The sequence below is a fragment of the Leptodactylus fuscus genome, chromosome 10, assembly GCF_031893055.1.
Source record: "Leptodactylus fuscus isolate aLepFus1 chromosome 10, aLepFus1.hap2, whole genome shotgun sequence".
Taxonomy (NCBI): domain Eukaryota; kingdom Metazoa; phylum Chordata; class Amphibia; order Anura; family Leptodactylidae; genus Leptodactylus; species Leptodactylus fuscus.
This window is the reverse complement of record NC_134274.1, coordinates 5,620,016-5,643,597: the sequence shown is the minus strand read 5'-3', so window position 1 is coordinate 5,643,597 and position 23,582 is coordinate 5,620,016. Positions and strand designations below refer to the sequence as shown.

Sequence of the window (23,582 nt, the reverse complement as noted above, 5' to 3'; positions counted from 1 at the left end):
TGACATCACCAACTTGGTATTAGGGAGTCTAGTTAGGTTATCAGGCATCAAAACTAACTGCATCGATTGCTCGGGAATGGTGGGGGCTAGAGAAAAAATTCCAACTGTGCCAGAATCAGTATGGAGGAGAGTGTTAAAGTTTTAAAATGTGTGGTTATTACATGTAACTATAGTTAATTGACTTATTCAAGCCTATTAAAGAGTAAGAATAATTCATGATTATGGTAAGTATGCAATAAGTTTTTCATATGAAATATTAGCGAAATCCAGACCCTGCGTGATTCTTAGCAACTTCATTCTTGAGCAGCCATTTTAGTCATCGATACATTCCAGGTCAATAAAGATCTATCAACTGAATTGTTTCATAGTGTCTCGAATCCAACCGACATATCTGCAAACTTTGGTGTAGACCCAGGGATTGTTTCTTGTGTCGCATCGATTTCCCCAGGACACAATTCCTTGTATTTGTGAATCGCACACAAGAGGTCCACCTTCATCGCCCTGGACAAGAGAAGACAAGAACACAAGTTATGGGAATTACCATTTGTAATTTCATCAGTGACCCTGGCAAGGCTCTGACATCATGGATCAGGGGATGTTTGGAACATCATGGATCAGGGTATGTTTGGTCTTGTGTCTATGAGTTCATACTCAAATTGAGAAAAGTTAAAGGTGCTTTAAATCTGTTTGCAGTCCCCCGTACATAGGAAGGCTCATTACCTTGCAAGTGGTGGATGCACCAGCCCGTCCAGCGCAGAGCATGTTTGGAGTAATTTTTCCACTGTAGTAATTTGCACATTGACTATCACTTACAATGGGGCTTTCCAAGCACTGCAGGGTGTAAGCCGGGTAATAGACTGCGGTATAAGAAGAAACAAATATTATAAAAATAGAATCTGCATGGACAGAATGGGTAGAAAACAGAAGAAGTGGTGCCATCTGGTCTTTTGGGTAGACCTCGAAGTCTCAATTCACTAGACCACATATGTTTTCCACTATTGTACTGTATCTGCCGACCTGGCACATTTCACCCTTGTATTGCCCTTTTGTTGTGTATCACTGATAAGGGGCATATGGTTATAAAGAGTAGAGATGAGCAAACTGGTTTGCAATAAGTTGGGCTTGTTACGAATTTTCCAAAAATTTCAGTTGATTCCAGAATATAACAAGCAGAAGGCCAGGAGAGATGCAGAAAAATAACCAACACTCATGTCCACCTTCCTTCATCACTCCTGGGCTCCATTGCAGTGTGCAATGCATGTTGGCTTTTATCTTTGGGCCTCTTCTGGAATCTTCAGTAGTCATGTAGGGTGGGTGGATATATGACACTTCCAAACAGAACTTCTGTGGTCTGGAGATGGTGGGGTATGTGGTCTGGAGATGGTGGGTTATGTGGTCTGGAGATGGTGGGTTATGTGGTCTGGAGATGGTGGGTTATGTGGTCTGGAGATGGTTGGGGTATGTGGTCTGGAGATGGTTGGGGTATGTGGTCTGGAGATGGTTGGGGTATGTGGTCTGGAGATGGTTTGGGTATGTGGTCTGGAGATGGTTGGGGTATGTGGTCTGGAGATGGTGGGTTATGTATGTGGTCTGGAGATGGTGGGGTATGTGGTCTGGAGATGGGTGGGTTATGTGGTCTAGAGATGGGTGGGGTATGTGGTCTGGAGATGGGTGGGTTATGTGGTCTGGAGATGGTTGGGGTATGTGGTCTGGAGATGGGTGGGATATGTGGTCTGGAGATGGGTGGGTTATGTGGTCTGGAGATGGGTGGGTTATGTGGTCTGGAGATGGGTGGGGTATGTGGTCTGGAGATGGGTGGGTTATGTGGTCTGGAGATGGGTGGGTTATGTGGTCTGGAGATGGGTGGGGTATGTGGTCTGGAGATGGGTGGGTTATGTGGTCTGGAGCTGGTGGGTTATGTGGTCTGGAGATGGGTGGGGTATGTGGTCTGGAGATGGTGGGTTATATGGTATGGAGATGGTGGGTTATATGGTCTGGAGATGGTGGGTTATGTGGTCTGGAGATGGTGGGTTATGTGGTCTGGAGCTGGTGGGTTATGTGGTCTGGAGATGGGTGGGGTATGTGGTCTGGAGATGGTGGGTTATGTGGTCTGGAGATGGTGGGTTATGTGGTCTGGAGATGGTGGGGTATGTGGTCTGGAGATGGTGGGTTATATGGTCTGGAGATGGTGGGTTATATGGTATGGAGATGGTGGGTTATGTGGTCTGGAGATGGTGGGTTATATGGTATGGAGATGGTGGGTTATGTGGTCTGGAGATGGTGGGTTATATGGTCTGGAGATGGTGGGTTATGTGGTCTGGAGATGGTGGGTTATATGGTATGGAGATGGTGGGTTATGTGGTCTGGAGATGGTGGGTTATATGGTCTGGAGATGGTGGGTTATGTGGTCTGGAGATGGGTGGGTTATGTGGTCTGAACACTGTGAAAGAGCCCAGGAGAATTGAGGGAAGATGACTCCAAAGTATATCTAATAATGCAAAGGTGGCAAAGCCCAAAGATTTCTGGATTGACTGAAACCAAACTTTTTGAAAAATTTGTATCCGATCTGGCTTATAACCAATCAGTCCCCTCTGTTTATCATACTACATGGGACAAATCTTGTTCCTTAACTCCATAGGAAAAGGAGATTCCCCAATCCCGCAGCCTCTGGCTCTCCTCCGTTCTGCTTACCGTCCTCAGTAGAGGTTTTCCCCCATCCGGAGACGAGGCAGCTTTTATTGGCGTCTGCGCAGGCTGTAGGCAGTGACAGGATTCGGACATAATCATTGATAGTGACTTGTTGGGATAGTTTGATCAGCATGATGTCATTATCTAGAGTTTGGGGATTAAAAAATCGGTGTCGGATGGCTCGGTAGACATCTATTATCTGCTCCGTTCCTTCATTGGCCGTTATGTCGTGTTCTCCCAGGACAACTTGAAAGTCGCTGCAAATAAGGGGTAGAATAGAGTTTCTAATGCTATTTGAAATTAAAAAAAAAAATAATATACAAAAATATTCTTTAAAGAGGGTTCCCTTCATACTATGTGGTCCCCTCACCCTCTCATTCACACTCCCTCTATTCCTTACGCGGCCACATGGTCTGTCTTTGCCAGTTTTAGGCATCTATATTGCTTCCCAATTCTGACCAATCTGGATTCAACCTGAATTTGTGAAGCCCAAAACTTTTGTCCTTCATCACCAGCAAAACGCTATTATCTTCTAGGGTCTAGTGGTATCTTCTTCTGGCTTGTTGGTGGTACCACGCACCCCTGTGATTGAGCTTCATCAGTTATATAGGATGTGCCAACTTCAAGACGCTGGGTCAAAGCCCGTGATCTCGATATATCCCATGTGATAGCTGAGGCCCAAGCACAGGGCTCAGACGTTACCCCAGGGTGTGGAATACCAGCCATAGCCAGAAGGAGGCGGTGGAGCTGCTAGATGCCACCAAATGCCACAAGGATGTCCAGGAGAATAGAGGCAAAGTGAGTATAGCTGTAAGTTACTTTCATTCACCTCCCCTGGACCTTCCCTTACTATACCCTGAGGTCTGAGGAAACCCTATAGTATAGTCATAGCCCTGTATGTGCTCTCTGTCCACTGCCATGGCTTTGGGTGCCTAGAAGCTAATGGAACAGCTGATATGAGACATGTCCAGATAGCCCCTTTAAGAAAGGACAAAGGGTCCTCTAAACAGCCCCAAATACTTAGACTCTGCATTAGGATTATGGTAGGTGAGCGGTGTTATACACCCCATGCAATACTGAGAGAGAACAGGACAACAAAGTGTTCGTACGACAACCACCTCTGACAACTACTTCTGCATCATGACAACAGTCTGATGACTCCCACAACATGGCCAGTCGTGCAGAAGGTTAAGTATATGCTGAAGGCACAGGCACCTTATCCATATACACAGACCTCATAAATGCTTTAACTTACCTTTTATAACACTGCGCTGAAGTCAGAACCCACTGATTGGCAATGAGGGCTCCTCCACAAAAGTGCAAGCCAGCAATGTCACGCAGGGACACCTGGTAAGGGGCGGTCTTCATCTTGCAGGTATTACCACTGATAATCCTCTGAGCTGCTTCACCTTCAAAAGGCTTAGAAAAAGCTGTGGAAAAATCAAAATGAACAAGTGATACCTATTTATCTATCTATCTATCTATCTATCTATCTATCTATCTATCTATCTATCTATCTATCTATCTCCTATCTATCTATCTATCTATCTATCTATCTATCTAGGCAACCTTCTCTAGCTCCACCTTTTGGATGGCATCTCCTTATGGATCAATGCTTGGCTTTTCTGAAACCAAGTGGCATAATCTGGGAATAAAGCAAAACCAGAAAATCTCCAAAAGGAAGAGGAACCCATCCACAGACAGCTGTTTCAAGGTTATTGCCCCTCCTCTGTGGGAAGTTGGGTACTGCCTGGTTTGGTTTATTCCCAGATTATACCACTAGGCTTCAGGAAAACCAAGGATTGGTCTACTGGGATACTACCTTTCAAAAGGTGGTGCTAGAGCAAGTTACTCTTTTCTACTAATGAGGACCTATTCCTTTCCCAGAATTCTTAGCATGGCGTGCCTGGTCTAATAGGTCTAATGAGTCCCTGTCCCCTGCAGACATAGAACTCCTTCTAACCCATGAAAAGGGGCAAAGTTTTTAATTTCCAAAAGCCACCTATGTCTCCCTTGTAGACTTATTTAGGAAACATGGAATGGAGTGGCCGGTTCTATACATTGTTGCAAATTTGGAATGGTCTTTGGGATCCAATTCCAGTTCCTGCATATTGTGTAGTCATAAGAGAAGAACGTTTCCTTGGTATAGACTTACCTCCTACTACAAGGAAAGCGATAACCACAAGACTTCTCATGGTGGCGATGTAGAATGGTACGGTCCAAGCATCTACTATTTATGAGGTCCAGAATCAAGGGCACAAATTATCTTCACCTGTTCTTGGCTAAATGGTAATAATTGCACAGATGCTTCCGGTTATTTCCTTCCCAGGTGATAAACTGTAATTGAGGAAGTTACTACAAAGGGGATTTCCCATAAAACCAAATTTTACCTTATCCTTAGGATACTGGATGACTGGCAGAGCAGGGGGGGGGGGTGGCTTCACCACTCAGACCCCCACTGATCAGGGACTTTGGCACCCAGTTCTGAATGGAAGAGTGGTCAGGGGGTACACCTAGCGCTCCATTCATTTGGATCAAAATGTCAGAGATGGCGGAGTACTGTACTTGGGCTCTAGTTCTCCTGATCAGTGCTGATCTTAATGGTCGAATCCCCCACTGATAAGATAAGATAATCCTTTAATAGTCCCATAGTGGGGACATTTCAGCGTGTTACAGCAGCATAGTAATACAGATACAGGATAATACACAGTAATATGTTACAGACGTAGACACAGATAAGCTGAGAAGAGAAGATATACTAGGAGTCCATGGCAGCTAAGGAAGAGAAGAAGAAAGAAGGAAGACTTCATAGTCCTAATCATTAGTTCTCTGTGCGGAGTGATCTTCGTTTGGTCTGATGTAGATTATACAGCCTGGTCGCGGTTGGAAGGAAGGACCTGCGATAGCGCTCCTTCTCACACTTGGGGTGAAGCAGACGGTCACTTACAGTGCTGCCAAGTCCCATCAGGGTCCCATACATGGGGTGGGATTTGTTCTCCCGCATGGAGGTCACCACAGACAGTATCCTTCTGTCACCCACCACCTGTACTGGGTCCAGGGGGCTCCCCAGGACAGAGCTGGCCCTCCTGATCAGCCTGACAAGTCTATTTCTGTCCCTGGTTGATATACTGCTTCCCCAGCAGGCCACACTGAAAAAGATGGCTGAGGCAACCACAGAGTTGAAGAAGGCCCTAAGAAGTGTCCCCCGGACTCCGAAGGCCCTCAGCCTCCTGAGCAGGTAGAGTCTGCTGTGGCCCTTTCTGTGCAGCGCCTCCAGGTGATCAGCCCAGTCTAGTTTATTATGAGGATCACGCCCAGATACTTATAGGTCCTGACTATCTCAATACATGTTCCTTGGATCTCCACCGGGGTCGGAGCACCTCTCCGTTTATTAAAGTCCACCACCATCTATTTGGTCTTCCCAGCATTAATCCTGAGCTGGTTCCGCTGGCACCATTCAACAAAGTCCCGGTATAAGTCTCTGTATTACCTATGGTTGCCATCAGTGATAAGGCCGACTATAGCAGAGTCATCGGAGGACTTCTGTAAGTTATCCTTTATATATTGGCTGTTCTGTGCTAAAGTATCTGGATTGTGATGTATAAATGACTTAAGTGGGAGCTGAACTGCAGTAAAGGCATCTAGCCACGATATAAGGACTAGGGCTATCTGTTTCTAGAACTGTTTGGTACAGGAACTAGATACAGTGCTGAATACTCCATCCCAAAACCTCCAGTCACACAATCCTGAGGCCTAGGCTCTGTCCATCTAGAAGAAAAACTTAAGGAGAGAGTCTGGAATAAGAAGCTGAGTCACAACTATTAACCATTTAACAAAAGTTTGGAAGAACCAGACACCACCTGCCAAATATATCACAGGGAGAAGTGAACTCAGGAGTAGAGATGAGTGAACACTGTTCGGATCAGCCGTTCCGAACAGCACACTCCCATAGAAATGAATGGAAGCACTTGGCACGTACACTTTGCCGGCGGCTGGTCGCCGTGCCAGGTGCTTCCATACATTTCTATGGGAGCGTGCTGTTCGGAACGGCTGATCCGAACAGTGTTCACTCATCTCTAATCAGGAGCTGCCTTCTGTTCATGTGGATTATGGGGCCACCTCCAGCAGGTGCAGAAGGTGCAGCATCACTTCTGGTATAGAACTACCTGTCTATGAGATCTGATTGAAGTGAATCCCAAAACCTATGGTAAATTTGGACTGGATTCAGTGTATTCCAAATTGATTTGCTCATCTCTACGGCTTAAGTCCATACCTGAGCAGGTAAGATGGCCGGGTGGGAAGTCTTCGCCTTATAAATCAGCGATTCCCAGCAGGGGTGCCCACTGGTTGGGAAGGTTGATCATCAGCCTTCATGCAACGTCGTCCGTGTCCTTAGAACATTTTTTTATCTTTTGGTAAATATTATTTCGTCGCTGTGCCCCGAGGTAGTTTATTTTCAGGGGGTCCCTGATTCTCATTCACAGACTGTACTACTAGCTTTCATTGATCTATAGGGAGCTGACATCTTAAAGATGGAGCTAGAGTGACTTTCTCCACCAAGGAGGACGTATTTGTATGTTCTTTACCTAGAGCAGGACAGGCATAGTCTAATAAGTCCCTGTGCACCGGTAGGAGGCCTGATAAAGGCAATGGCCCCCTACTTCACAGTGACGAGGAGTGGTAACCCCCAAACAGCCATCTTTGGATCATGGTCCCTCTTCCTTTTGGAGGAGATTCGTACTTCGTATTCTAGTTTGGCTTCATTCCCAGATTATTCCATTAGGTTTCATTACAAAGAGGCATTGATATAGGAAAGTAAATACCGAAAGGTGGAAAACTCAGACACCCAGCTGTAGTAATGTAGTTTACTAAGACAAGAGCGCCCCCTACTGACCAAACTCATTGTCAGAGGAAGCAGCAGAGAGAATAAGAACAATCAACCAATATTACATGTGTCATGAATCCCCAGCGATGTGTAACTATTAGAAATAGTTACAATGTATATTCTATCCAACTTCCTGTTATAGCAGTTCTAGTCTTGTACTTGGGATTGTAAGAATGTTGTGATGTTACGCTGATCGGTTCCCTGAGAAATTTCTTAAAACAGAGCCATTCCATGAAAGGGTTATCCAGGGTCTATGAATACTGAGTTTCTTTGGGCGACCAGGTGACACCCCTCCCCCCCGATCCGGTGCTCAGGATATATAGTATAATAAGTACAGAGACATCTAATGGGATTCTATTATTTTATTACATTGTGAATTGTCCATTATGTTTTCTAGGACTTTGTCTCTTTATGCTCTTAGCAGTTTTCGCCATAAGGCGTCTGGGCGCAGTTCAACGGAGTCGGAGTTTGTAGAAAAATGATCGATATCAATAAATAGTAAACGACGGTGAGATAAGAAAGGGTTAATTTGCAGCAATGGTGTCCTGGATCCAGGCGTTGTAGTTGCAGACTCTGGTGTAGACTCCTGGATAGTTCTTCAGGGCACAGCCGTATCCCCAGGAGACAACACCCTGGAGCTCCTTATTGCAGACCACGGGGCCACCGGAGTCACCCTGAAAGGAGGAAAAATTCAATGTGTGTAAATTGGGGGCTAGTCACTTGCCCTATCTTGGACGTATTCAGGGATCCCTCCATACACTCAGATGTATAAGGGATCCATGAAAACGGGTGACCCCCCCAGGTGCAAGATGGCTGTGAAAAATGGATCGTTTCCTGGCCGTTTTGCACCTTGGTCATGTGACCGTAGCTTTAATAGCTTTGCAGCAGATAAACTTGGTAAAAGAGATTACCTGGCAGGAATCCTTTCCTCCTTCAAGGTAGCCTACACAGATCATATTGGCTGTGATCTCTCCGGGGTAGGCGCCATTACACTGAGCATCAGTCAGGACTGGGGCGTCCACACAATGCAGGAGATCGGGGTAATTGGCTGAAAAATAGGATAAGATAGAGATAAATGCATAGCCCTGGATTATTGTAATGCACAAAGCAGACCAGAGATGTATCCGTGCAAACACCCAGCTTTATTCATTAGAGATGGGCGACCTCGCGAGATCCCTTTCAAAGTTCCTTCAACTATTTTGTTTCAGGCCGAACATGACGGCACTTTGCAGCACTAACCATGCAGTGGCCCCAGTGACAATCACAACACTGGATCGGTCCTAGTGTTTGTACATAGTGCAATACAAGTTATGGAACGGTTGGTACGTAGGGAATGTCTAGCTTTAAAGTTTTGTTAACTTACTTCCACTGCTGAGAGTATTTCCCCAACCAGAGATCTGACAGCGAGTCCCGGCTGAAACACATGATGAGGGCAAGGGGATGACATTGACGTAGGCATTGAGGGTGGCGGGAGTGGACAGCTTGATCAAGAGGATGTCGTTGTCCAGGGTTCGGGAGTTGTACCTGGGATGTCTGATGGATTTGGCGCTGTCTATGAACTGCTCGGTGCCTTCACTTACAGCAATGTTATGTTCTCCCAACCTCAACTGTACCTTTCTGTAATGAAGAGCAACAACACGACTTATTTCAGTAAGAGCCAGGTATTGCATTGATTTTCTGTAAGTATTGACATGTCGTTGTTAGGATCGGGTCCCGCAGGCTTCCCGTCTAGAGCATAGCGCCACCTGCGGGCCAATCCAAACCTCGGCGTTGTGCAATGAGGTGTCTGGAGTCTAAGTCCAGCTTTCGGCCCACTGAGCATGCTCAAACATTTTGGAGCCGCTCTGAGGCTGCCATTCTCTCCCTACTGAGCATGCTCAGACATTTTGGGTCCGTTCAGAAGTCCCATTTTGGCCATACTGAGCATGATCAGGTGACGTCATGCCACACCCCTGTTGGGCGGGGACTAGCCTTTATATAGTGTGAGCCGACGCCCGCCCGGTGCTCACACTTTGCCTAGTAATACTTTGAGACAGGAGGTTAGGGCCAGGTTCCAGTCAATTGCAGGAGCTGAGTAGGGATCCAGTTAGTATTCCTTGGCTCTGCCAGTGAGAATCAGTAAAGCCTATTCCTAGTCTGACTGCTTTGCAGCTCCTTGTAGGTTTAGGAGTTCTTTGTGTTACTGACCAGGAGTGGAGTTAACCCCTGGCAGTCTTGTCTGTGCAGCAGAGTGAAGCATATGCTAGGGCCTGGTTCCTCTGCTGTAATTAGCAGGGGCTTCTTGCAAGGCTCCATTTGACTTCACTCAACTGCTATACCCAGGCACGCTCTCCCAGTGAAGTTAACTGGAGAGAGTCTGTTGTAGCCTGTTCACATTGGTGCCGCACAACATCACTGCTAGTGCATTTTAACTGGTGGTTCATATTCAGACATACGGCTGCCCATCTGGGCTTGTGGACCTCACTGCAGTGCTCTGCAGTTTAGCGGTTCTGGTTGTGTTCATTATTACACAGAACCGTAACAGTCGTTCTTGAAAAACTTTAACATTCCGCATGGGCGGTACCAACTTATGCCGGCGCCGCCCTATACAAATACTGTAAAAAAAATGTAACAAAGAACATTGCTATTGTCGATATATGAAAAGACAAAGAGACCAACATCTAGTTATTAAGGTGTCATCTGTGAGTTATGAAAAATGCCAAATGGAAGATATTTTCTTTTTTTATAAGCAATGAACTCGATGTTCCTCGTGGGTGGATCCAACCTGTGTCAGTCTCAGCTCTCTGCACAACCCATGCAGATATGACATAAAGCAACTGTCTCAAAAAAACATCTCCTCTTGTCTTACCGCCACTAAAGGTCATGGCAAGATCAACATTTGCATCTGTTTAGGAATAAAAAAATGTTGTTGTATTTTGTGGTGATAGTTCACACTTACTGTTTGTGGCAATGAGCAGCCGAGACCACCCACAGACTATTAATTAGGGACCCCCCACAGAAGTGATAGCCTGCATTCAGGGACACCTGGAAGGGAACAGAGTTCTTGGCACAGACCGAACCTCCAACTATTTTATCATCTTCAAAGGCGACTGCAAGAGAAAACAAGATCGGTCATAAAATACAATGCACGGAAATAAAATATATAATATAATATAATGTAATATAATATATAATATACATAGTGTAAATTGTCATCTGGTGTAGCTGAGATCTCTGCAAGGACATCCTTGGTGGAGGGCAAGTGTAGCAAGTGCAAGGGCAAGTGTAGCAAGTGAGCATTGTATGGAGAGTCTGCAGGAGTGAGTGAAGGGGTATATAGTGAAAAGCGAGGGAGGTCCATGTAGTCTACGGAAGGCCACAACCCTACAGCTAAGCCCCACTCACGTCTCCCAAAAGAATGATAAAGGATCAAAGGAATGTTTATCCTCAAATGAAATCTGCAACGATGTAACAACTTTTGTAGCCAGTGGATGAATTCTGCACAATATTGTCAGTACTGTATATACACCAAACATGGAATACTACATGCAAAAAGAATATATTACAAGGGCTATATATACTCAACTGTCAAACACCTAATAACTAAGCAATTCCTGTATTTTTTATACCCTAGACACATAGTCTCACCAGCTGCGCCAAGTAACGCTAAGACCACAAGTATCTTCATGGTGGAGCAGGTGCAGGTTTCCTTTTCACAAGGACTCGCTCATATATATATTTTTCGTTCCATTACAATAACAGATCATTATCGGCGTCCTTGTGGATTCGACTATTTCTAGACTGAGAACTTCTCCACCGGCTCCAGATTGGATGTTTACATGGAGAAGATAAGACCGGTGTCTCTGATATTATTAGTCCGGGCCAGTAGACCCGCGGTCACGTTGTGATATTTAGCCATATCATGGGGCAGGACTGTGCCCATCGTACACTCCGATACTGGTGAAATGTATATGGAAGACGCTCATTGCACTGACATGACTACACTGTATGGATTATCTGTCTGTTGTCAATGAATACGTCTGCAGACTTGTGCGCCATCTTGGTTAAAAACCAAACAAAAGGGTCTTAGCTTCTTAAGTTTGTGGGAGAAGGGCGAGGTCCATCCTGACAGGCCTGGGCCGGGTCTTGGCCTTGTCCAATTAATTAGGCATCAGGTTGAGGACCTTTATAGAGCCTGGATGGAGCAGGTGCCCTGAGCGGAGGGTCCGACACAGATCAGCCTGCACTGGGTTATATGGGACATGTTATGGGTGAAGTTGGAGAGAATTTTGGAATTGTTACTACTAAAGTGTCGCTTTGGTTACAATTCTAGACAAAGACAATGTAACAAAACTGCAAAGCAGGTTAAATAAACCCTGACAGAGCAGGGACAAAGAAGTAAGTGAACCCCTCAGTGTTACTGACTCCACAGAGAGATCATTGGCAGACAAAGTCCTTGTGTTAGTGCTGGTTCACATGGTGCAGTTTATAATTGCAGTAATGCGCAGCCCTCTGTGTATTGCACCTACATTGTAATGCTCATTAACCCTTTCCTGACATCTGTCATACCATGCAGATTTTAGGGGGTTTTTTTGCAGTTACACCTCTGAAAAAATTTGGATGAGAACACAAGACATTCCCTAAAATCTGCCCCCGCATAAAGAAGACGCCTTATGCATTGCCGTTCTGGATTTAGCTCCAGCTTCACACCAGAATAATAAATGGAGCCGTATGAAGGACAATTTTCCTTGCAAACAATAAACCCCCATGTGACTCTATAAGCGGAAAAATATCCGGGGGTTTGGGAGGCAGGAAGGGGTTAATACTGTGGCTCACTTTGTTGTTAACACTTTGTAACCTTCTGTCACCGTTGTAATCTACAAATGCAAATAATAAGGTATTTCTGGATGTTACTTGTTATCATTAGCTGTAGCTGTCTGGTGCACGATCCCCGCACGTATGGGAACCTCCGCACATGTCCCAAACACCTGATGTGCCTCATGTCTTATGTACAGCACAATAGTATAGCAGTATGATTTCTTATAATCTGGTTGTATATGGAGCGGGACAAGGGAAGAACTTGTGGGACAATCCCTGTAATAATCCTGCAATAGTCCAATGTGAAATCATTCAGAGACTGGAGAATATTCTGGGGAAAACCCCATGCCAAATGTCTGGTGAAGATATCTCCATATGGGCGCCATCTTCATCACTGTCCTGCCATCTGTTCTTTTCTATGGACCACAGACCAAACCCCAAAATAAATACAGACCGGACTCCATATATAAATACAGACCCCAGACCGGACTCCATATATAGAGACCCCAGACCAGACTCCATAAATAATACAGACCCCAGACCGGACTCCATAAATAAATACAGACCCCAGACCAGACCCCTAAACTAATACAGACCCCAGACCAGACCCCTAAACTAATACAGACCCCAGACCAGACCCCTAAACTAATACAGACCCCAGACCAGACCCCTAAACTAATACAGACCCCAGACCAGACCCCTAAACTAATACAGACCCCAGACCAGACCCCTAAACTAATACAGACCCCAGACCAGACCCCTAAACTAATACAGACCCCAGACCAGACCCCTAAACTAATACAGACCCCAGACCAGACCCCTAAACTAATACAGACCCCAGAGAAGACCCCTAAACTAATACAGACCCCAGGCCAGACCCCTAAACTAATACAGACCCCAGACCGGACCCCTAAACTTATACAGACCCCAGACCGGACCCCTAAACTAATACAGACCCCAGACCAGACTCCTAAACTAATACAGACCCCAGACCAGACCCCTAAACTTATACAGACCCCTAAACTAATACAGACCCCAGACCTGACCACTAAACTAATACAGACCCCAGACCAGACCTCTAAACTAATACAGACCCCAGACAAGACCCCTAAACTAATACAGACCCCAGACCTGACCCCTAAACTAATACAGACCCCAGAGCAGACCCCTAAACTAATACAGACCCCAGACCAGACCCCTAAACTAATACAGACCCCAGACCTGACCCCTAAACTAATACAGACCCCAGACCAGACCCCTAAACTAATACAGACCCCAGACCAGGCCCCTAAACTAATACAGACCCCAGACCAGACCCCTAAACTAATACAGACCCCAGACCAGACCTCTAAACTAATACAGACCCCAGACCAGACCTCTAAACTAATACAGACCCCAGACCAGACCCCTAAACTAATACAGACCCCAGACCAGACCTCTAAACTAATACAGACCCCAGACCAGACCCCTAAACTAATACAGACCCCAGACCAGACCCCTAAACTAATACAGACCCCAGATCCCTAAACTAATACAGACCCCAGACCAGACCCCTAAACTAATACAGACCCCAGACCAGACCCCTAAACTAATACAGACCCCAGACCAGACTCCATAACTGTGTACAGGCTGGTTCCTTCAGGATTTTGTCTGTTAGGTTAGCTGATAGTAGAGAGGATTACAAGCTGCAGGAATCTATAGATATTACTATATTGCCATTGTGTGGGATATTCTATGAGCACATTTGCATATATTTCTGAAATTCTTGTATTATCATCTGATTATTGATTATGTAGAATATATATTTTGGGGACACTCTGCTACTATTGTTTCCAGGGCGCTGTATGTGTGGCATTATTATTTGGGAGATAATGTCATATATCAGAGCAGATACAGTAATACACATTAATACAATCATAATGTGTCATAGTATGGAAATGGTGCAATAGTAACAGGCAGGGGATTAGATTAGTGTTTATGGAGTAATTGTCAGTATTGTGGGTGATATATAATAATTGTCCGCTGGTAATACTTGGAGCCATAATATCAGATCCTGGTTCTATATGGAAAGAATAAGAATATTTATAGGCAGACATAGACTTTGTATTGTGACTAAAGTACAGTGGAAAATGTAGGAACCAAAACCCCAGAGAATGGATATGTCAATGCCACTATAGTATTACCCCACCTGCCAAAATCTAGTGACGGGTAGAATGTCTAAAAAGCTAAAATAGGCACCAAGGACAGAGCCGAGGGACCGTATCATTCCGAGCTGGTTATCTCCTATATACATTAACAGACATGGTCTCTTATTGGCCAAGCTGTGCCGTGTCCAGGAGCCGAGATATCAGGAGAACATATAAATACCATCATTACCTCCATCCAACCTCCACCAGAGACCCATCACCATGAAGTTTCTTCTGATCTGTGTGCTCCTCGGAGCAGCCGGTGAGTCTTCTTACTAACATGGCTGATAGGAGAATATGAAGACTTGAGAATCTTAATCTGACTGTTACTAAATGTTCTTGACTTGCAGCTGCTTTTGAGGATGACGATAAAATCGTCGGAGGGTACACCTGTACCAAGAACTCTGTGCCCTACCAGGCTTCCCTGAACTCCGGCTACCACTTCTGTGGAGGAGCTCTGATCAACACCTTGTGGGTCGTCTCTGCCGCTCACTGCTACAAGGCGTAAGTACAAGAGTCCTGGAGGAAATCCAGTGGACACAAATAACAAGCCCATCTTACAGTCTATAAAATAATGTTCTTCAGCTGGGGTAATTGGAATTGTTTCTTTGCAAACCTAAAGTTGGGACATTTTTTGGTAATTCAATGGAAGCAGAAATCTTGAGGATCAGGGAAAATTATGGCTTTCATTGGAGACTCCCTTTATATCTATTTCAGATGGCTCAGAATACTTATATTTAATGTCACCAATGAGCTTCATTTTATTGCAATGAAATAATAGTCCATATAGTGAAAAATTGGAATTAAGACAATAGAAGTATTCTAACTCTCCCCGATGTGCCCTCATCCAGGAGCCTTCAGGTCAGACTGGGAGAACACAACATCGCCACCAGTGAAGGTACCGAACAGTTCATCAACTCCGCCAAAGTCATCAGACACGGAAGCTACAACTCCAGAACCCTGGACAATGACATCATGTTGATCAAGTTGGCCTCTCCCGCCACCCTCAACTCCTACGTCAAGGCCGTGCCTCTGGCCTCTGGTTGTGCCGGCGCTGGCACCAGCTGTCTGATCTCCGGATGGGGCAACACCCTGAGCAGTGGAAGTAAGTGATAGCACAACTTCTACCTTCTATTATCTCCAGATCACTAACTCCAATGTCTGATCTCCTCCATAACCCTACTGGAGCTTAGTTGTCACATGAATATATGACCCTACTGCACTAATGGTTTATGTCCATTGACTTGCAGCAAGCATGCCCAACCTCCTGCAGTGCCTGAACGCCCCCATCTTGACCACAGCCCAATGTAGCAGTGCCTACCCCGGAGAGATCACCGGCAACATGATCTGCATCGGATACCTGGAAGGTGGCAAGGATTCCTGCCAGGTAAATACTACTGAGAATCTTCCAAGCCATTTGCATGTTTGGAGCCCATATTAGTTTCTTTGGTGTCCTATATAGTAGTGAAAGGTTTGGAGTTCTCACAACTCCTGGAGATACTACAATGACGTCATCAGGCTTTGGCACTACATACATGTCATGAATCTTTGGTGTCACTATGTGATGATGTTGTAGCCTCCTCTGTATCCACTTACAGAATATCAAATATCTTGGTAACGATGATGAATTGTAACAAAGTGTATTAGAAAGTTGTAAATATTAATACAATGATGAAAGTTTTTGTACAGAGACTGGAAAACCCTTTAATCCCCCCAACTAACTGGAGCTGGGATATAGGACTATAGAGAGGACTGACTGTATGTGTTACTAGTTTCTATTACATGGACAATCCTAGACACATATATAACTTTACTTTCTCCTTTCAGGGTGACTCTGGTGGCCCCGTGGTCTGCAATGGACAGCTCCAGGGTATTGTCTCCTGGGGATACGGCTGTGCTCTCAGGAACTATCCTGGTGTCTACACCAAGGCCTGCAACTACAACTCCTGGATCTCCAACACCGTCGCCACCAACTAAACATCTACTTTGTGTTGTATTTATTTCTCATATTCTGATTCTAACATTGGAGCAATGAAAAATAAATTCTCTGTTAGATGAAATGACTGAATACTTTTTCTTTTTATATTATTCCATATTCCATCAGCCATTAATATCTCTCCGATCTCACAAGACATGTACTGTATTTTACAATATATCACACATACAATACAGCTCAGCTTAGGTACTATGTGCTCAGACGTGGCAGGGATCACTGAGATCAAAAGGTTCAGAATAGGTCAAATCTTCTTTTATATTGACTGCTACAATGTTAGATTGCAAAGAGAACAATAAAACACAGTCCCAAAATCCGACTGAATGGAGTGCCACTAGTTATAGCTCACTCGGGTTAGACAAACATGATGTATTTAAAGGGATTTCCAGGAGTTAGATATTGCCGACCAATCTTCTGAATAGGTCATCAGTATCAAATTGGTGGTCGTCCAACACCAGCATAATTACATGGGAGCAGCGCTGCAGTGACTTCGAATGACCATCATCTTGAAACACTGTTACTTCCCAAACCTCATCTCGTGCTATGAACTCACTGTAACAGATGTCTATGATATTGAGGGGATTCAACTTCCAGCACCCCAACTATCAGTTGCTTAAAAGGACAAGCACTGCAGTCTCTGCTGACCATGCACAGTGTCATAGATTGTATAGTGGCCGTATGTGGTACTGCAGATTAGGCTCATTTACTTGACTAGGACTGAACTGTAAACAGGCCATGATGAAGCAGAAACAAAGCTCATCCAATGGCCACTGCTGTTTTGAACAGCTGATCGTGGGGGTGCTTGGTGTCCAATGCCTGCTTCAGTCTAATACTGAATATTATTTATCAAAATGAATAAGTTAGTGGAAAAAATCTTTTAGGGTTTACAGGAAGTTCTAAGGATCTAGATCAGGACCATTGTGTGATCAGACCAAGTACTATCCAATTTTTCATAAATTAAATCTTATTCTACTCCCCAATCTCACCAGGTAGACTTAACAAATACAGTTTATCACATTGGGTATATCAAAATGCTTAGAATGGGGCTAAAACTATTATCATTAATGTTGCTTATTTATATAGCACCATTAATTCCATGGTGCTTTACATTTGGGACTATATTAAATATCGTATAAATATAGGCTGTTCGGCTGTATAAATAGATGTATAACCAGTAGGATGCTGAGCGGTATAACTGGAGATATAACTAGTATGATGCTGTGCTGTATAGCTAGAGAGATAACCAGTAGGATGCTAGGCTGTATAGCTAGAGATATAACCAGTAGGATGCTGGGCTGTATAACTAGAGATATAACCAGTAGGATGCTGGGCTGTATAGCTAGCGATATATAGCCAGTAGGATGCTGGGCTGTATAGCTAGAGATATAACAGTAGGATTCTGGGCTGTATACCTGGAGGTATAACCAGTAGGATGCTAGGCTGTATAGCTAGAGATATAACCAGTAGGATGCTGGGCTGTATAGCTAGAGAGATATAGCCAGTAGGGTGCTCATCTGTATAGCTAGAGGTATAACCAGTAGGATTAGGGAGAATGTGATCCCACTGTACAGACCACGTCTGGTAATACTAAGTCCAGTTCTGGAGACCCCAGCTACATAAGAACATACATTAAATAAAAAATTTATGGATACAAAGATAGTCTACAAAAATGGTGGAGGGCCAGAAGCGTAAACCATGTCAGGAGAGGCTTAAAGGACTTTATCTGTATAGCCTTGATAGCCTGTATAGCCTTGAGGAAATATGGAAAGAGACACGATGGAAACCATTAAATATGTTAAAAATATAAATAATATTCAAAAAGGAAGAAAAGAAGAACATGGGGGACGATCTCAAATGAAGTGAGAGAAGATCAGAAGGAAATATTACTGAAAGAGAAGTTGTGTCTTAATAAACTTGCAGGTAAATCTACAGTAAGTGAATATAAGTATACGGGGAATAACTACGTCTAGCCTGATACAATGGTAATAATGTATGGGTAGATTAGATGGACCATATGGTCGCCTTCTGTCATCAATCTTCTATGTTTCTATTAAGTATCTCCATAACTGTCACATGAGCTGTCTAATCTAAGGACTGTATGGTAGATACAATGGATTTACTAGAAATATTCAGTTTTCTTGCACCCATGTGACATCCGTGCTCATTACGGTGATGGACACTGGTTCCTTTCCACCAAAAATGCTAAAAACAATCACTCAATTACTTCAAACATGGAGGTCAAAATCTACTTCTACAACTTGTACTATCGCTGCTACTACTACTATTTCTATTACAGAAGTGGAACCTTGACCAAAAAATTGGCATGGGATTTCATCGCCCCAAGCTTCCACCCTGCCAACTTGCTTGGCCTGAAGTTCGATCTCCCTAATAGTCCAGCCAAGGTTGACCAACATGGCTTCAACTTGGTGTCTTCTTCTATCCCATTTCATGTATATACTTTGCAAGAATGGGGACAATATCATTGGGTCATTCCATAGCTGTGAATGTTTAGCACTATATAGGGGCTCGGTGTTAGGATTGGGTCCCGCAGGCTTCCTGTTCAGCGCATAGCGCCACCTGCGGGCCAACCCAAACCTCGCCCTCGGCGTTGTGCAGTAAGGTGTCTGGAGTCCAGCTTTCGGCCCACTGAGCATGCTCAGACATTTTGGGTCCGCTCAGAGGCTAATTCTCATTTTGGCCATACTGAGCATGATCGGTGACGTCATGCCACCGCCCCTGTTGGGCGGGAACTAGCCTTTAAATAGTGTGAGCCGACACCGGCCCGGTGCTCACACTTTGCCTAGTAATACGTTGAGACAGGAGGTTAGGGCCAGGTTCCAGTCAATTGCAGGAGCTGAGTAGGGATCCAGTTAGTATTCCTTGGCTCTGCCATTTGGAATCAGTAAGCCTATTTCCTTGTCTAACTGCTGTGTAACTCCTCTTAGGTTTAGGAGTTTGTTGTGTGACTGACCAGGAGTGAAGTTAACCCCTGGCAGTCTTGTTTGTGCAGCAGAGTGAAGCATATGCCAGGGCCTGGTTCCTCTGCTGTAATTAGCAGGTGCTTCTGGCAAAGCTTCATTTGACTTCCCTCAACTGCTATACACAGGCACGCTCTCCCAGTGAAGTTAACTGGAGAGTGTCTGTTGCAGCCTGTTCACATTTGTGCCGCACAACATCACTGCCAGTGCAGTTTAACTGGTGGTTCATATTCAGACATACGGCTGCCCATCTGGGCTTGTGGACCTCACTGCAGTGCTCTGCAGCTTAGCGGTTCTGGTTGTGTTCATTATTATTTTTATATATACACACAGAACCGTAACAGTCGGTAGCCATACACCAGATACTAATCATAGTATGAGCACCACAAGAAAACTTTAAACACATTTTTTCATAAAGACAAAAGTTTATTCTGTCCATACATTAGAAATCTTCAGAACATGTTAAACATTTGATGGTATTTAAAAAAACAGATGGAACAATCTGAAACCATAAGTCTTGAAGAGCTTTAGTTGGTGGCGACGGTGTTGGAGATCCAGGAGTTGTAGTTGCAGGCCTTGGTGTAGACACCAGGATAGTTCCTGAGAGCACAGCCGTATCCCCAGGAGACAATACCCTGGAGCTGTCCATTGCAGACCACGGGGCCACCAGAGTCACCCTGAGAAGATGAAACAAAATTGTCCATGTAATGGAAACTAGTAACACATACAGTCAGTCCTCTCTATAGTCCTATATCCCAGCTCCAGTTAGTTGGGGGGATTAAAGGGTCTTCCAGTCTCTGTACAAAAACCTTCATTATTGTATAAATATTTACAACTTTCTAATACACTTTGTTACAATTCATCATCTTTACCAAGATATTTGTAATTCTGTAAGTGGATACAGAGGAGGCTACAACATCATCACATAGTGACACTAAAGATTCATGACATGAGTGTAGTGCCAAAGCCTGATGACGTCATTATAGTATCTCCAGGAATTAGGAGAACTCCAAACCTTTCACTACTATATAGGACACCAAAGAAACTAATATGAGCTCCAAACATGCAAATGGCAAGAAAGATTCTCAGTAGTATTTACCTGGCAGGAATCCTTGCCACCTTCCAGGTATCCGATGCAGATCATGTTGCCGGTGATCTCTCCGGGGTAGGCATTGCTACATTGGGCTGTGGTCAAGATGGGGGCGTTCAGGCACTGCAGGAGGTTGGGCATGCTTGCTGCAAGTCAATGGACATAAACCATTAGTGCAGTAGGGTCATATATTCATGTGACAACTAAGCTCCAGTAGGGTTATGGAGGAGATCAGACATTGGAGTTAGTGATCTGGAGATAATAGAAGGTAGAAGTTGTGCTATCACTTACTTCCACTGCTCAGGGTGTTGCCCCATCCGGAGATCAGACAGCTGGTGCCAGCGCCGGCACAACCAGAGGCCAGAGGCACGGCCTTGACGTAGGAGTTGAGGGTGGCGGGAGAGGCCAACTTGATCAACATGATGTCATTGTCCAGGGTTCTGGAGTTGTAGCTTCCGTGTCTGATGACTTTGGCGGAGTTGATGAACTGTTCGGTACCTTCACTGGTGGCGATGTTGTGTTCTCCCAGTCTGACCTGAAGGCTCCTGGATGAGGGCACATCGGGGGGGAGTTAGATAGAGGATCCATTATATATTCCATGTTTTATATTGTGTGTTATTGCCTTCTGTGTAATAATAAGCAGCTCATGGGTGACAATTAGCATCACCTTCGATTATACTAGTGAGTATCCCAGCCCTGACAATCTATGATGGTTGACATCAGTTCATGCAGTGAAAGAGAAATCCTCCATATTCATGTTATTACTGGTAGATCACTACAGAACAGTTTGATCTATTGATGCCATGCCATATCTACAAGGATCCAATGGATAACTAAGTGCTCTCCCAGTCTAACCTGAAGTCTCTGGTGAACACACATGGCAGTAGATTAAGTATTTGATTTTTATCTTAGATACATTGTCTATGATATAGTTTTATGGGCTATTGTCTACATTGCAATGAAGCTCATAGGTGACAATATGCAACCCTTCATATACACTATAATGTATCATTGGATAGATCCATCAGAAGAGTAATATCTATGGATGAAATCCATCCCATGTGCAGGATCCACATTATCAATAATAACACCATAATACTAATCTGCTCTAATACAGAAAGTAGAGATTGCTTGGGGAGAACCAGTAGAACATTCCACTATGGATGGGTCATAGTGGTGGCAATGGTTTTGTGTCTACTGGATTTCCTCCAGGACTCTTGTACTTACGCCTTGTAGCAGTGAGCGGCAGAGACGACCCACAAGGTGTTGATCAGAGCTCCTCCACAGAAGTGGTAGCCGGAGTTCAGGGAAGCCTGGTAGGGCACAGAGTTCTTGGTACAGGTGTACCCTCCGACGATTTTGTCGTCATCCTCAAAAGCAGCTGCAAGTCAAGAACATTTAGTAACAGTCAGATTAAGATTCTCAAGTCTTCATATTCTCCTATCAGCCATGTTAGTAAGAAGACTCACCGGCTGCTCCGAGGAGCACACAGATCAGAAGAAACTTCATGGTGATGGGTCTCTGGTGGAGGTTGGATGGAGGTACTGATGGTATTTATATGTTCTCCTGATATCTCGGCTCCTGGACACGGCACAGCTTGGCCAATAAGAGACCATGTCTGTTAATGTATATAGGAGATAACCAGCTAGGAATGATACGGTCACTCGGCTCTGTCCTTGGTGCCTATTTCTGTCTTATCAGCCACTAAGTCATTAGAAAAAGTGAAAAAAAAATTTCTCTAGGTTTCCCTGGGGTAGATTTTGGCAGGTGCGTTAATAACAATAATTGATAATTGATTGAAACTTTTGTATTTTTTTTTTTTTTTTTTTTTATTTCCTGTACAATTTCAAATCCTGGCAAATCTACAAAATTGGATTCTCCATTGATGTACATTATAGGAACTTCTAGGAATGAATTTGTCACATCGATCCCTGCCATGTAAATACTTCTATGTCACAACAACAGGAGCTCAGAAAGTCCTTGGTGTCTATTTCAGTCTTATCGGCCATAAGTCATCTGTTCCGTCTCCCGAGTTAGTTTTTGCCAGGTGTGTTCTAGAAGTTTGTATAAAGCCATTTTCTGATATCCTGTTCTTACTCTCCCAACGTTTGTTATCCAAAAACATACAATGTATATAAGTTACATGTGGTTGAAAAGAATGAATCATCCTGAAAATTTAATTCAAAAATCATCCCATTAGGGGTTAACGATGTAAAAAAAAACGAAACCAAAGAATCAATAAATAAATAAAATGTGGTCAAAAAGTTACAAATATCCCAGAATGGAGAGAATAAAGTATAATAGATAGAAAAACACCTTCCGGCTTTAGATGACGGTGACGCAATGATCTTTTCATGGTTATTACTACAAGAACACAACAATTAAAGGCGTAGAAATTCGTTATCGTGTTACATGTGCCATAAGGTGAACAGTATAGACTATACAATTAATATTATTAGGTCACCATTGGATATTTTTTTAGCTACTTAGAAAGATTTAATAAAACTTAGGCAATACGTTACAGTCACCACAGGACAATGATATCAAAAAATACAACTCATTCCACAAAAAACAAGCCCTCAAATAGCTACATTAACCCCTTCCCGATATGCGCCGTAACAGTACGGTGCATGTCGGGTCTGTAACTATGGCGGCCGCCCGGGAGCCGGGCGGCCGTCATAGCCACCGGGTGTCTACTGCTTTAAGCAGTAGACAACTGGCTTTAATGCCTCCGATTGGTCCCCGGACCGATCGGACGCATCAATCCCTCCGGCGCCACGGTCAAAGGCGCCAGAGGCGCCATTTTGCCGGTGATCGCCGGCTCCTGGAGCATGCTCCAGGGCCGACGTCACGTTGGCATGACAGCCGGGAGCCTTTACAAGGCTCCCAGGCTTGTCTGCAAATTCTCTCTTTTGCAGGCTGGTCTATGCATTAGCATTGTAATGCATTGCATTAGTGATCAGAC

The 23,582-nt window shown here is 44.3% G+C and overlaps 5 protein-coding genes across 5 annotated transcripts in view; 1 reads left to right on the top strand and 4 right to left on the bottom strand.

The window, feature by feature from the left end:
* Nucleotides 1–23,582, bottom strand: part of LOC142182861 (M1-specific T cell receptor beta chain-like) — a 142,974-nt gene that overhangs the window by 50,325 nt on the left and 69,067 nt on the right. The window lies entirely within an intron of this gene.
* Nucleotides 349–4,883, bottom strand: LOC142183122 (trypsin-like). The gene is made up of 5 exons (XM_075258043.1): nucleotides 4,844–4,883; nucleotides 3,944–4,118; nucleotides 2,692–2,945; nucleotides 721–857; nucleotides 349–501 (listed from the first exon to the last, which is right to left on the bottom strand). The coding sequence occupies exons 1-5, from the start codon at nucleotides 4,881–4,883 to the stop codon at nucleotides 349–351; spliced, it is 759 nt and encodes a 252-aa protein (XP_075114144.1).
* Nucleotides 8,023–11,240, bottom strand: LOC142182874 (trypsin-like). Its single transcript, XM_075257648.1, has 5 exons — nucleotides 11,201–11,240; nucleotides 10,512–10,662; nucleotides 8,937–9,190; nucleotides 8,485–8,621; nucleotides 8,023–8,247 (listed from the first exon to the last, which is right to left on the bottom strand). The coding sequence occupies exons 1-5, from the start codon at nucleotides 11,238–11,240 to the stop codon at nucleotides 8,098–8,100; spliced, it is 732 nt and encodes a 243-aa protein (XP_075113749.1). The 3' UTR covers nucleotides 8,023–8,097.
* LOC142182865 (trypsin-like) lies at nucleotides 14,778–16,579 on the top strand. The gene is made up of 5 exons (XM_075257639.1): nucleotides 14,778–14,818; nucleotides 14,907–15,060; nucleotides 15,408–15,661; nucleotides 15,807–15,943; nucleotides 16,384–16,579. Exons 1-5 carry the CDS (start codon nucleotides 14,779–14,781, stop codon nucleotides 16,531–16,533), a joined length of 735 nt encoding a protein of 244 aa, XP_075113740.1. The 5' UTR covers nucleotide 14,778; the 3' UTR covers nucleotides 16,534–16,579.
* On the bottom strand, nucleotides 19,968–22,134 carry LOC142182869 (trypsin-like). The gene is made up of 5 exons (XM_075257642.1): nucleotides 22,087–22,134; nucleotides 21,845–21,998; nucleotides 20,909–21,162; nucleotides 20,627–20,763; nucleotides 19,968–20,204 (listed from the first exon to the last, which is right to left on the bottom strand). The coding sequence occupies exons 1-5, from the start codon at nucleotides 22,124–22,126 to the stop codon at nucleotides 20,055–20,057; spliced, it is 735 nt and encodes a 244-aa protein (XP_075113743.1). The 5' UTR covers nucleotides 22,127–22,134; the 3' UTR covers nucleotides 19,968–20,054.

Excerpts from the sequence above, each read along its gene's own strand:
- LOC142182874 (XM_075257648.1), bottom strand. The coding sequence starts at position 11,240 with ATGAAGATACTTGTGGTCTTAGCGTTACTTGGCGCAGCTG. Across the intron at positions 10,663-11,200 it reads AGCGTTACTTGGCGCAGCTG|TCGCCTTTGAAGATGATAAA; the intron begins GTGAGACTATGT and ends TTTCTCTTGCAG. Across the intron at positions 8,248-8,484 it reads GAGGAAAGGATTCCTGCCAG|GGTGACTCCGGTGGCCCCGT; the intron begins GTAATCTCTTTT and ends TCCTCCTTTCAG.
- LOC142182869 (XM_075257642.1), bottom strand. The coding sequence starts at position 22,126 with ATGAAGTTTCTTCTGATCTGTGTGCTCCTCGGAGCAGCCG. Across the intron at positions 21,999-22,086 it reads TGTGCTCCTCGGAGCAGCCG|CTGCTTTTGAGGATGACGAC; the intron begins GTGAGTCTTCTT and ends CTTGACTTGCAG. Across the intron at positions 21,163-21,844 it reads GCCGCTCACTGCTACAAGGC|GAGCCTTCAGGTCAGACTGG; the intron begins GTAAGTACAAGA and ends GCCCTCATCCAG.
- LOC142183122 (XM_075258043.1), bottom strand. The coding sequence starts at position 4,883 with ATGAGAAGTCTTGTGGTTATCGCTTTCCTTGTAGTAGGAG. Across the intron at positions 4,119-4,843 it reads CGCTTTCCTTGTAGTAGGAG|CTTTTTCTAAGCCTTTTGAA; the intron begins GTAAGTCTATAC and ends ATTTTTCCACAG. Across the intron at positions 858-2,691 it reads GAAAACCTCTACTGAGGACG|TCTATTACCCGGCTTACACC; the intron begins GTAAGCAGAACG and ends CTTATACCGCAG.
- LOC142182865 (XM_075257639.1), top strand. The coding sequence starts at position 14,779 with ATGAAGTTTCTTCTGATCTGTGTGCTCCTCGGAGCAGCCG. Across the intron at positions 14,819-14,906 it reads TGTGCTCCTCGGAGCAGCCG|CTGCTTTTGAGGATGACGAT; the intron begins GTGAGTCTTCTT and ends CTTGACTTGCAG. Across the intron at positions 15,662-15,806 it reads CAACACCCTGAGCAGTGGAA|CAAGCATGCCCAACCTCCTG; the intron begins GTAAGTGATAGC and ends ATTGACTTGCAG.